The sequence below is a fragment of the Castor canadensis genome, chromosome 3 (genome assembly GCF_047511655.1).
Source record: "Castor canadensis chromosome 3, mCasCan1.hap1v2, whole genome shotgun sequence".
Classification (NCBI taxonomy): domain Eukaryota; kingdom Metazoa; phylum Chordata; class Mammalia; order Rodentia; family Castoridae; genus Castor; species Castor canadensis.
The window spans coordinates 48,820,271-48,832,856 of record NC_133388.1 but is presented as its reverse complement, the minus strand read 5'-3'; the positions used below and the strand labels follow the sequence as shown (position 1 = coordinate 48,832,856).

At 47.5% G+C, this 12,586-nt stretch overlaps 1 protein-coding gene across 1 annotated transcript; it reads right to left on the bottom strand.

Moving 5' to 3' along the window:
- Positions 1-432: 432 nt before the first annotated feature.
- Otx2 (orthodenticle homeobox 2) lies at positions 433-10,166 on the bottom strand. Its single transcript, XM_020185961.2, has 5 exons — positions 10,072-10,166; positions 9,849-9,918; positions 5,155-5,370; positions 4,049-4,200; positions 433-2,174 (listed from the first exon to the last, which is right to left on the bottom strand). Exons 3-5 carry the CDS (start codon positions 5,249-5,251, stop codon positions 1,554-1,556), a joined length of 870 nt encoding a protein of 289 aa, XP_020041550.1. The 5' UTR covers positions 5,252-5,370; positions 9,849-9,918; positions 10,072-10,166; the 3' UTR covers positions 433-1,553.
- Positions 10,167-12,586: the final 2,420 nt, after the last annotated feature.

Sequence of the window (12,586 nt, the reverse complement as noted above, 5' to 3'; positions counted from 1 at the left end):
GTTCAGAAATCATTTCTGCCTGAATTGCTTTCAGATTCTGATTACAGTCCCCCTCAATCATGTTTACCTCAGATTTTTTGAAAGTTAAAAAACAAAAATCTTAACTAACAGAAAACAAGAAATTCTTGTCATTCTCACTTTCAGAGAGATACTCCAGCTTTTACCTTCCCTCTTAAAAAATTGATCTATTTAAAAGCATACTAATAAAGTGTTTAAGAAATAATTCAGGTTTGCAGCAGGGAAGGAAAAGCAAGGAGTGTAAGATCCTAATGATTGATGGCTGGCTCTCTGAATTCATTTTCAGAGCTATCCTGATGGAAGTCACAAAAAGTTTACAAACCATTGTCATTCATATCTAGTTTATCCAGAGATTAGCCAAAAAAAAAAAAAAAGTAAAAATTGCTAATTTCTTCTCTGTCCTACAAAAAAAAAAAAAGAAAAAAGAAACACTACGGGAAGGTGAGGCTGATGTAAGCATTCATACATAAATAGTGATGTGAAATTAAACTAGACCCAATGTTGTGCTAGAACCATTTTAATATAATTATACATATCTGCCAAATCCAGGAAGAAAAGGTTTATGCATATATCTTTTCCAGTTCACATCTGCAAACATAAACGACAATGATCTCAGTTTAAAAATTCATCAGGGTCAGAGCAATTGACCAATGTCTCTTTACTGCTAGGCATACCAACAGTAAATTACAGATGAATTAGTGTCCTTTTGTTTCTCTTCTCTCTCTCCTTGTCCAGAGACATTTGTCGTAAAGTTTCAGTGCAGCTCACCTCCAACTAAAGGTAATCTTTTTAGATCAGTATTCAGTTGCTCTGAATTTTGCTTATAATTATAACCTATTTAATCACAGAACCCCGCAGAGGTGGAGTTCAAGGTTGCATACAATAACAGATCACAGTTTTGAAGTCTAGCACAGATTTAAAACCACAGATGTACCATTTATATAAGACACACACTGATTGTCTCTTAAACTACATATTGACTCCTTATGAACATTATTTTTTAAATAAAGTAGTGCATCTAGGACAATCAGCCGCACAATTCACACAGCCCTGAAAAGTTTTTCAGTGCCAACTACCAGTTGGTCATGAAACGTGAATGAGCTTGAGACACCGTTCATTCCTAAGATTCAACCAAGGATTGGCTAAAACATTGGATCACCTCTGCTTCTGAAGGCTATGACCTTCCCTCCCTCCCCTCACAACTTAGTTTTGTTTGATTTTTTTTTTTGTTGTTGTGTTTGGTTGCACATGGCTAGAATATGTTTTTGATAAATCACTTTGCAAATCAGGAAAACCAATGATCTAAAACTATGACAGGATCTTAAGTAAAGTAGATTGGTTTGTCCATTCCAGGTTGCTGGTTGATAGGCCCCTCTGAGGCCTTTCATTTTTCCTTCTATGCCTCTTGGAACTTTGATCAGGAGTCTGAGCATCATCCCATCTAACTCTTTTAACCAATGCCTGGCTAAAACTGGAATGTCCAGCCCAGCATATTTAAAAATAAATCACCCACAAAAAAGAGGTTCTACAGGTCTTCACAAAACCTGGAATTTCCACGAGGATGTCTGATCTTTATAATCCAAGCAGTCAGCATTGAAGTTAAGCTTCCAGGAGGCAGTTTGGTCCTTATAATCCAAGCAATCAGTGGTCGAGTTAAAACCCAAGCTTGAAGCTCCGTATCCCTGGGTAGAAAGAGAAGCTGGGGACTGATTGAGATGGCTGGTGACAGCATTGGTACCCATGGGACTGAGTGTGGCCCCTGGTCCAGGAAGCTGGTGATGCATAGGGGTCAAATAAGATCCACAGTCCATGCCCCCAAAGTAGGAAGTTGAGCCAGCATATCCTTGACTATAACCTGAAGCCTGAGTATAGGTCATGGGATAGGACCTCTGCATGCAGGAAGAGGAGGTGGACAAGGGGTCTGATAGTGGGGAGATGGAAGCTGGGCTCCAGATAGATACAGGAGCACTGCTGCTGGCAATGGTCGGGACTGAGGTGCTAGAGGGGGGGGTGAACTGGCCACTTGTTCCACTCTCTGAACTCACTTCCCGAGCTGGAGATGTCTTCTTTTTAGCCGGCCTCACTTTGTTTTGACCTCCATTTTGTTGTTGCTGCTGTTGTTGGCGACACTTAGCTCTTCGATTCTTAAACCATACCTTGAAAGGGAAAGACACTTGTTTAATGTGGTCTTAGTAACTCCTTAAGGACAAGAGTGGCTCCCAGGTTATAAATCTATCCAACATGGATAGATGAGCTAAGGAATCTCTTGTTACTATTATGAGGCACCCTCATATATAGTTTGGAATTGTGAGAGAAGTGGGAAGGCTCTTTGTAAAAGCACTTGATTCTACCTTATCTGTAGCCTAGCCCAGAACAACAAAATTTAAAATATAAATCATATAAAATATAAATCATGTAACTCAAAATCATGACTCCACTTCACTTTCTTATCTTGCTCTACTACACACATACACATAGACCCAGCTATATTTTAGGATGGTCTCACAACAGAATAGAATGTATGTCTTTTGGAGGGAAACACAAGAGAGAGGGAAAACACTTCTGTTGTTAAATGCCAGCAAGAACAGCCTAAATTCAAACAGCTCACACCCATTTTCCAGAGAGCAACTACTAATATGGAGGCTGGTTGTATCACCTTACATTTTGTCTGTCCTAGAAAGATTCCCAAAAGAAAGTTCTAAGGAGACATGTCCTATTGAGGAAAGAGGTCTAAAGCCACTGTTTGCTGAAAACTTCTTTGTGGTAAATGGAGTAACTTATAAGTTCTGTGCTTTCAGATCAAAGACAGCCCTATCTACTACTCTTCAACACTCAAGTATTGGGCTGAGAACATGGCTCAAGTGGTAGAGCGCCTGCTGGGAAGCTTGAGGCCCTGAGTTCAAACCCCAGTACCACCAGAAAAAGGGAGAAAAAGACTCAAATGTTTCCCTGCTGAGTGGTGCAACTCAACACAGAGTCTATTTTCTGCAGTATGTTCACTGAGTTATCAATTTAAATCTCTGCCTGAAACTTTGAAAATTCTCTTGATCAGCCCTGCTAAAACTCTGCAAAGAAGGAGTTATGTTTGGTGTATAAGGCAGTTTATCAGTGAAACTACTGGCACTTTTCTGGGCTGCAAGTCCTTAAATGGTCCTCTTGAATATGAGATCTCCACATGGGTGTTAACTGTGGCAAAAGTGGTGCCTTCAAGACCAAGTTCAGTGCTACCAACTATTCAGAGCCATTTACTTTCTTCCAGTGAAGACTTTGATTCAAGCCTCACAAATGCTAGAACTTCCTCCAATCTACTTTGAAAAAGCCTGTTTTCTGCTTTGTAGTTCACACTGAAGTCTGGCACTTTCAAAAAACATGTCCTACCTGAAGGAGAGTCCTAGGTACATACGTGGTTAGGTGCTAAACACTCTTTCCAGAGAATTCTATATGGGGCTTACTTTCCAGGCATGCTAGAGTTGACTTTTCCACTTTTGGAAAAGTTTCGAGGGACTAAAGCAAGGGAAAAGGTGTCACTAGTGATATTATGTAGATATGTTGTCTGTCAAATAGCCCAAAGCTAGAAAAATCTGTACAATCCCCCAAAAGTCAAAGAAAACACATTCTTATTGTGTTATCTTATTTGGTAAAAGCACCAGCTGTTTCTACAGCCTGGCTCAGCCACTAAATTAGGCATGACCTTGAACAAGTCATTTGCTCCATTTATTCATCTAAAAAACAGACTGTCCAAAAGCTAAGCTTCTATGACAGCTAAAAGTTCACGAAAGGGGAAGGGAAGGGTTAAAATATTACAGAATACCCTTGAAATCTGCCGAAGACTGGGTGTCTGGCCTCCAGAGACTCAGGGTCTAGGACTTCATCCCTGCAGCTTATTTGCCACTCTGACTTGCAGCCTGGGCGGGAAAAACCTTGCTTATAGGATTAGATGGGGACTGAGGCAACAGGGAGCAAAAGAATAATTTACTGGTCCTGGGATATCTTGGGTGGAGAAAGATGGCACTGTCTACATCCGTCCTACCTGCACCCTGGACTCCGGCAAGTTGATTTTCAGCGCCACTTCCTCACGCATGAAGATGTCTGGGTACCGCGTCTTGGCAAACAGCGCTTCCAGCACGTCGAGCTGCGCTCGGGTGAACGTTGTCCTCTCCCGCCGCTGCTTCCGGGGGGTGGCTGCAGGACAAGAAGCCCAGGGCCCTTTAGGGTGGGGGAGCATTTTCTCAGTCATAGGGGCTTTCGGCGGCCCTCAGCTCCCGCCTTCCACCCTTCCCCCTACCCGTGCTCCCCACCCCCCGCCCCCTCCAGGGCCTGGACTCCCCGCTGGCAGGCCACACCGCGTCTTCCACCGTGGTCCCCCACCCTGCCAGACTTCGGGCATGGCTCCGACTACAGCACCACTTTGAAAGCTAACGAAATAAAGGGGAGACCCCCCCAAGCCCCAATTCTCCGAAATCAACCCCCAAACCACAATACAAACAACAAAAAGCCACTCGGTAAAGTCAAAAGATCTCCGAGGACCGGCAGTTCGGATTGACAAGACGAGTGTGGACCCTGCTCTAATGCTTTTTAACACTCTAAGGGCCTTTGTTCCTCCATCTTTAAAATGGGGACATGGTTCATACTTGTACGAGGACAGTTTTATATTTATAAAATACCTTTTGAGAGAGGAAAGTCAGCACTCGGGATTAAGGACTCAGAACCTGGAGGGCAGAGTGGAAGGCCCGGGAGAGGGGGAGAGAACAGCAATGGGCGAATGGGGGGAGCAAGGTTGCTCCAAGAGGGGCACTGCCTAAGAACTGGGCGTGGAGACATGGGCAAGGGCCTCGCGTCCAAGTGACATGGCCAGTAAGCTTCGACACTGCCCCACGCGTGTACCCTAGTCACTCTAAGAATCCAGTCGTGTGATTTTGTGCAACTGCTGCAGATTCAGTTCCCCTCCCCCGCCCTCGCCACCCCCCCCCCAAAACAGCCTGTACTCGGTGGCTCTCAGCTGCTTCTTCGCAAGGAAAACCCAGTGGCGACCTCGCCTGGGGCTGGGGTGGGGACAACGTGTCCTCCAAACCTTGTACTGAGGGGACAGGGAGGCATTGGGAAGGGCCAGGTGAAAGTGCCTCAGGGCTCACTTACCCGGGTAGCCCACGGAGGGGTGCAGCAAGTCCATGCCCGAAGTGGTCAGACTCAGCCCATTGACTGCATAAGGCGGTTGCTTAAGATAAGACATCATGCTAAGGTTGTTTGGAGGCGCAAAGTCGGCCCAAATGGAGGGGACCCAGCCGGAAGGTCTCGATTCGCCTGGGGTGGACAGGTTCAGGGTCCTTGGTGGGTGGATTTGGAGTGAAGGAACTAAGGGCGAAGCAAACAGACAAACAGAGGTGCTGGTTTACTGCTTCGGAGGTAGCAGCTTCCACGTTCCACCAGTAACTGAGGAGCCGGGGCTAGGCAAGGGTTTTAAAGGACTTCGGATTCCCCCCACTCCTCCCCACCCCCAGCTGCTCTGGAACTAGAGGGGACGGAGTGAGACCAGATAAACCTGTCTTCCCCACCCCCATCCTAAACTTTAAAAAAAAAAAAAAAAAAAGGACCCAATTACAATCTGCCTTCCACAAGAACAAAACCCCACGCCTTCAAATGCACACATTGCATTCCTATCCCAACATTTGCATAGGACTCATTGGCTGGCACTAGCTAATTGTCTCAAACAAAACTTGATTGCGGCCATTTGCAGAGACAAAGAACTCTTTGGCTAAATAAATAATGCTGATAACAAAGCCCATTGGTGAGAAACAAAGAAACAATTCAAGAAATCTACCTCTCCCCAGACTGTTGCCTTTCCATGGCAGAGATTTTAATTATCCTAGCTTTTTACCACTTTCAACTGCTGCGGACCTAAAATGTCAATGCGTTCAACATCTAAAATCCCAACTTGCCAAACAACAAACTTGAGAAAACTGCCCAACTACTATTATTCCAGATTTGAAGTCATTTTCCAGTAATCATTTTCACCTAATTAGTAGTCTGGATAATTAGATTTCAAGGTAAGTAACAGATTTATTAGGGTTTTGGAGAATCTTGATTATATGTGTCTAAAGAACTAAAGCTAAACAAACAAGTATTTAACTTTTAAGCGACACCCCATCAAATATTTAAACATACTGTAAAATAGTCTTGGAGATTTGGCCGGGGGCTTGCCAGAAATCCTGAAGTAAAGTTAGAATCCCACCAATCAGATAATGACAGGCCCCCACATTTGCAAGTAGGAAGGGTGCGCATTTGTAGTGCTAGCTGCTTGCATGTTGATTTTGATGTGTGGCTACCGATCCTGCGGGAGGCAAATTTTCCGACATTTGGGTAACTCAGCAGCTGTAGCGGTTTCCTGTTAACTCCAACTGCCTTTTGCACATTTTAGTTTTGAAGAAAGTAGACAAACACCCAAAGTTGTGAAACGAATAGAATTTCTCCCTACCTTTTGAGTCCCTACAACTGTATAAGAACTGGGGGGGAGGGGTGAGTAGAAAAAGAAAAGTTATTTGCTTCTTCTGTTGATTTCTTCACCCTCCTCCCAGCACAGAGACCCAAAATAGATGTTAATATAAGCTGGTAATCTACAAGTCTGCCTTTTATTTTCATAAAATGCAGCATTTATCCTACAAAGATCTCTACTTTAAAACTTTGACACTATGGAAGATGGCCTCAAAATGGCGGATGCGAGATTGGAGTTTAGTTTTACAAGGTCTTTTGAGTTTTAAGAACTCTGGGTTTTCATATTTACATTGCTGAAGACATCAAGGTTCAAAGTTCCACAAATGGAACTCGGTAATTGCGACTTCCTAATTTAAATTCAAAGCACAACAGTCATACTTTTCCACCCTAAGATAAAATTGCAAGCGATTTTATAAACGTACTTCTTGGAGGATTTTGTATTTCCCATCAGTAAAACTAATTTATTTTCTCCTGTAAAGACTTCGTGTTTTCTATCCCTCTCTTTTCTTTCAAAGATGTAGTTATTTGGAGATAGTGAAAATACTGCCTTAAAAGAGTCAGACTTTTATTTGTTAAATAGCCTCTTAGCTAAAGTTCTTGTTTGTTTCATACGATCTTATGCCCTGGAAAGTTCTGAACTGCAGTAGAGAAACCTAAAATCGAATCAAATGTGGAGAATCTGAAAGTGTTCTTACATATACAGTTCTCACCCAATTAGACACGCCTGACACATTTTTTAATAAAGTCGCACATTCTGACATAAAAAAAAGCAGTTAAAAGACTGAGACCCTCCTTGGAGCAAAATGGCTAAAATTGTCAGGTTAGACTATTTTCACTTTTACTCCCGGATACACCTATGAAACACAAGGAAAACCAAAAGCAACACGGGATATACTCTCAACAGCCAGCGGAGGTATGCACCACCCGAAGCAGGGGCCGTGGGTCCTTCCATCTAACTTTCAGAGCCGCTTGGACGCCTTTCTCCCTTCCTCTCCAAGCACAGTCCAAAAGGGGAAGAGCAAATTCCCTTTCTAAAACATAAGCCTCAATGTGACCGCTCACGAGGCGAGGTGACCTCTGGAGATCTCATACCTAGGAGCCCGCGGCGAGTCCCCGCAGCCGGTCGGCGCCCGCACCTCCGGGGCGCGAGTGACTGTGTCCGGCGTCCCTGCCCCGCAGCCCCGGCGCCCGAGGTCCCGCTCCAGTGCCCGCGTCCGCCAGCTCAGCCTTATATCTAACGGTCAATTCGTGCAATCTGTCGCTTCCCCCTCCCCCTCCCTTTTTTTTTTTTCTCTTCCAAGAAGCCCATCTACCAGTTGCTGTGTCCTCGCTCAATAATAATTACCTCGTCCGAGAATTAATTATAATAAATGTTTTCTTGATAAACTAACGAGATAATCCGAGGGGCACACGTCCCTTAATTACAGGCCGCCGTGCTCAGCTCTGCTTCTCGTCCTGGCTGATTAATTTTCTGCATGATGGAAAGGAAACAAAACTACACGGACTGGCGACTGGCCTGCGGCTTGGGAAGACGACGAAGAGGAGGAGGAGAGAAAGAAAAGGGAGATCTGTGGGCACCGTGGACAACAGCCCGCGCGGGCCTCTGCCGGGCGAACTCGAGTGAAAGTTTCTGGCCTCAGGGAATCGACAACTCTGCCACCCACGAGGGAGGGAGGGAGGAAGAAATGTGCCAAAAGGGTTGGCCTTGACTATTAATTATCGTTAGGAGGAAGCCTTTGCTAGCTCTGCAAGGAGAGGTCTGGGTGTCTACCTTACTTTGGGGGGGAGGAGTTTCCTCTCTTGTGCAAATAACTTTCGGTGACCGGAAAAAGTCCCGAGGTGAGCAGGAGAAATCCTGACCCCCCCGAAAGCTATAGGATGGGAGGACAGAATTTCAAGGAGCGACTTCTGTCCTGGTCCCCTTCCCAAGTAATTCACCACTGCACGGTCATCTCAGCTGGGCCTTCAAGCTCCGCTCACTTCTCTATGTAAAGGAGCAATTTTGATGGGAAGTTGGGTTTAAAAAAAAAAAAAAAATCTGTCCTGAAATCGGATGTCTGCTGTCAATAGTCACTTGAAGGCATCAACACGAAGACTTCTTCAGAGTTGGCGGCGCAACATGTCGCCCAGGCCGGGTGCTTGTTGGCAGAGACCTTCTGATGGTTGTTACCGGGCAAAGCTAGAGCAGAGGCTGAGCCTCCGCGAACCCCTCGATACCCGCCGGGCCCTGACTCACGACACCTCATTGTCCCCGAGCCTGGGAGAGGAGTGCAGGAGCGCGTGGCGGGCCCCGCTCTTGCCGGGTACCAGAACAGACAAGGGGCCGAAGTCCCCAGCGGAAGGAATTCCGTCCCCAGCCGGCACACAGCCTCAGGCGGAGCTGGGGCCACTCACTGCCACGTCTGACTGCTCCAGGTGCGCGCGGAGGGCTACGTGGGGCGCGTCGCGAACAAACCCAGGCGAAGCCACGCTGAAATCCCTCTCTTCCTGGTTGCCTGGGCCTGGTGACCCGAGTCAGGGACCACGACAACAGTGTGGTGATCGGGGGTGGGGGATGGGGGGAAGGACTGCACCCCCAGGGATGGGGGATGATTAAAAAGAATAAGGAAACTTGGAGGCCTTTGGAAGAGGCCGAGGACAGAGCTGTTCTTGACTGGGTGAGGGGACGGAATAGAGCGAGCGGCAAGCGCTCGCGTGGACAAGGAGCCTGCGTTCCCCGCCTGTTCGGTTATCCGCTCGGGTTTCCGCTCACGTTCCTTAGGGGCAGATTGGGGGGCTCGAGATGCCGCCAGCGACCTCCGCCGACCCGCAAACAAGCCGGGCCTCCAGAACATGGGCCCAAGGAAGCTCCTACCTTATTATTGTTGTTTTCATCCTCTATCTAGCTACATTTGCATCTTTTTGTCTCAGACTCTAAAAACGTCCTTGGGATCGATCCAAACGACCCTAACCAAATCTAGGGGGCCAAAACGCAAAGATAGAAGGGAAAAGCCCAGAATGGCGTGGACATAGAAACAAAACCACAAACAAAACCCCTCCCAAACACCCCAGATTAGACTCGCAGGATTGCGACGGCGATGTGAAGTAGCGGCGACCCCCAGGAGCACGCTTTAGTCCTCCCTCCCACTCCCGCCCTCTTCAGATCGCCAGTTTTTCGCAATGGTTGCTATTACACCTCAAAATTTTCAAGAGAAAAAAAAAAATACATCAGCTTCCAGAAGAGCTCCATCTTCGCAGAGGTGCATGGGTAGGTCTTTTGGAGGTGCTGGGGTGGTGGTAGACAGACAGAGCGACACATAAATAGATATAGCTATAGACAGAGACGACAGACGGACACTTACCTTACAGCCGCATTGGAGGTTAGAAAAAAAAAATCAAATTATCCTTCAAAATTCCAAATAGCCAGCTATCCTAAAAGAAACCAAGAGTATTGAGTTAGAAACCTTGCAGTCTTCACCCTTCCATAAAAGTCAAACACAACCAAAAAAAATTTTTTTTAGAGAACAGAAAATTAAGAAAGTGGCCTGAAATGGAAACACGCGTGTGCCCCTCTACGATACATACAAAGTAGACGTGGTGAGTGAGGGCTGCTCTAGCGATTTTTATTTTTAATAACAGTGGAGGCTGAGTTGGAGCTGAGGTCGGTTCCGCTCTCAGGGAGATTTGCTGAGAAAGCGCCTCTCTGGCAACTTTTTGACGCAAACTCTCCAACCAATGGCAGGGAGAGAATGATTGACACATCTAAGCCAGAGGGAAAATAATAAAAACACACAACAGGGGGAGGAAAACAGGCCGCTGCTGCACGGGGGGACGAGCAGGCAACAATTCCAGGCCTCCGACATTACCAGAATGTTCTTGAAAAACACTGGGCTCCGCTTAAAATATACATTATGGGCCGGAGCATGTGAACTAATTGTATAATTAAAATGATGGACAGGAAGGCCTCCCCTTACCTTCGTTTCCTCTTCTGCCTTTACACTCCTTTCCTGACCCCCTTTCCTTTTTGTTTTTATTTTAAGGGGAGGGGGGAGGGAGAACACTCAAACAATGTAAGATAGGGAAATAAAAATATTTAATCAAGACTGGAGGAGGATGGGGGTGGCGAGCAGTAAGTGTTTGGATCAGATGCAGAAAGGGAGTTCAGACCCAAGCTTAAAAACAAGACTGTGCCCTCTCCAACAGGGCCAGCCGGCGCTGAGGGTCAGAAAGAGTGAAGGAGGCAGGCCTGGGACTGAGATGTGGACATGCTGGGAAGCGAGAGATAGACCCAAACGCAAGAACAAACTGCATTTAATAATGCAGAGTCCTCTGGATTCTCGAAACCCTTATAAATACCCCGGGTCCATAGCGAAAGACTCGAATTTCCGCGCAGGGTTTTTGAAGTTAACGAGTCCAGAGCAGGCTTCAAAGAACACGCACCCACAAATCTAACCCCAGGGCTGGTTGGGGGGAAGCAGGAAGGGCCAAGACAGGCCTCGCGGGTGCCTGTGTTGGGTGGACCAGAGCCTTGGTTGGAAACAGCTTTTTGCATTAGAACAAACGCCACCCAACTCCCGACCATGCAGGGCCTGAAGCTAACAGGGCTGGCGCCGCCGGAGCCCGGGGCTGAGAGACGGACGCTGGGAGGTGGCGGGACCTGAGGATCCGAGTCCGGGATCGCTAACCTCAGCTCAACTTTCCCGCCTGGCACAGAGTGAGGAGACCCGACAGCTTTCAAATGGATCCGAGTTCCCTAGAAAAGCAGAAACAGATTGGGCGGAGTGCCGGGGGTGGGGGTGGGGGGGCTGAGGGGACAAGTGTAACCGCTCAGAGTGTTTGAATGGGGGTGGGGGTGGGTGGGAGCAGAAGACAACTCTTCTTTCACAACTCTCAGTGCAGGCAAAGAAAAATAAAATCTCTTTCTAAACACCACCCCCCAAACACCACCACCACCACCACCACGGCGAATGGGCCCAAAGAAACAACTCGCTGCGTTTAATTTGGGGACCTATGTTAATGAAGTTGGTAATTAATTCGTCGCTTTGTTGTCGGTTCTTATACTGTATGTGTAATCAAATGTGGTCGTCCTTGGGATTTACAGCAATTAACGAATTACGGGAGTGCGCACGAGGCAGCAACCTCTCAGCAGCCGCGCAGGGCTCAAGCTAGCGACGGGCCTAGGGTTGGGCATTCGGCGGCCGCAGCCCGCGGCGCAGGTGTCTCTACAGCGTTGGGCTCCTGATGCCCCACGAGCCCCCCGAGCGGCCCCGGGCCCGCCCAGCTCCTCCCGGCCCTCCGCAGCAGCTCCAGTCCGAAGAAACCCTCTGGCTGTCGCGTTCCCAGGAGTCACGACTTTGTTGGGGGCCTAGGCTGGGGGGAGGGTGAGTATGAACCTTTTAAAATCACCCCGCCCCCACTGTGCAGAAACACCTGGCCACTGCCCCCAAGGTCTTTAATTTGGGAGCGGAGGGTAGTGATGGGGGAGGGAGGATAAATGCCCCAGGCAGTCGGTCCCGCGTGGCGCTGCTCGGAGTCAAGACGCTGTCGATGAAGGCAAGGCAAATCTACGCCGATCACCTGAAGTACTGTCTCCTTCCCCATCCCGAGAAAAGAGAGGGTTTCCCCCCAGTTGGATCATAAAGATGTTGAAAGTACCAAAGAGCGAAAAAGAAAAATGAACGTTGTGGAACTGGCGTAGGGAGGCCTTGGGGACAATGGGGGTGGGGGTTGGGTGGGGTAGAGAAATAACAGAACACAGGCTTTTGAACTCCTCGAACGAAGTGAAAAAATTTGGACTGGGAAATTCATCTGCAATAGGGTCCGGCGTAGTGGGAAAAGCCTCAAGTCCGAAGGCGAAGTTTGGATGTCCTCTCAGATGACCAGGGACAGCCAAACCTCCCTGAGAATTCCCAAGTGTTGTTCGACAGAGGCGGATTTCTGCGCGATGGGGGCCTGGGAGGACTGTCCCCCTTCCATCGGCCGTCAGCAGGCAGCTCCCGCTTCTCCTTTGCCCTCTAGTCTAATAACTTCGCAGAAATACGGGGCCAATAAACCACGAGTTGGAAATGGACAGTGTTAAATAAACAAGGGTCTCTTTAAA

What these genes read in the sequence shown, in the direction of transcription:
- Otx2 (XM_020185961.2), bottom strand. Translation starts at nt 5,251, where the DNA reads ATGATGTCTTATCTTAAGCAACCGCCTTATGCAGTCAATGGGCTGAGT. An exon ending in CCCCTCCGTGGGCTACCCGG is followed by an intron (nt 4,201 to 5,154) that starts GTAAGTGAGCCC and finishes CTTGTCCTGCAG; the next exon opens with CCACCCCCCGGAAGCAGCGG. An exon ending in TGCCGGAGTCCAGGGTGCAG is followed by an intron (nt 2,175 to 4,048) that starts GTAGGACGGATG and finishes TTCCCTTTCAAG; the next exon opens with GTATGGTTTAAGAATCGAAG.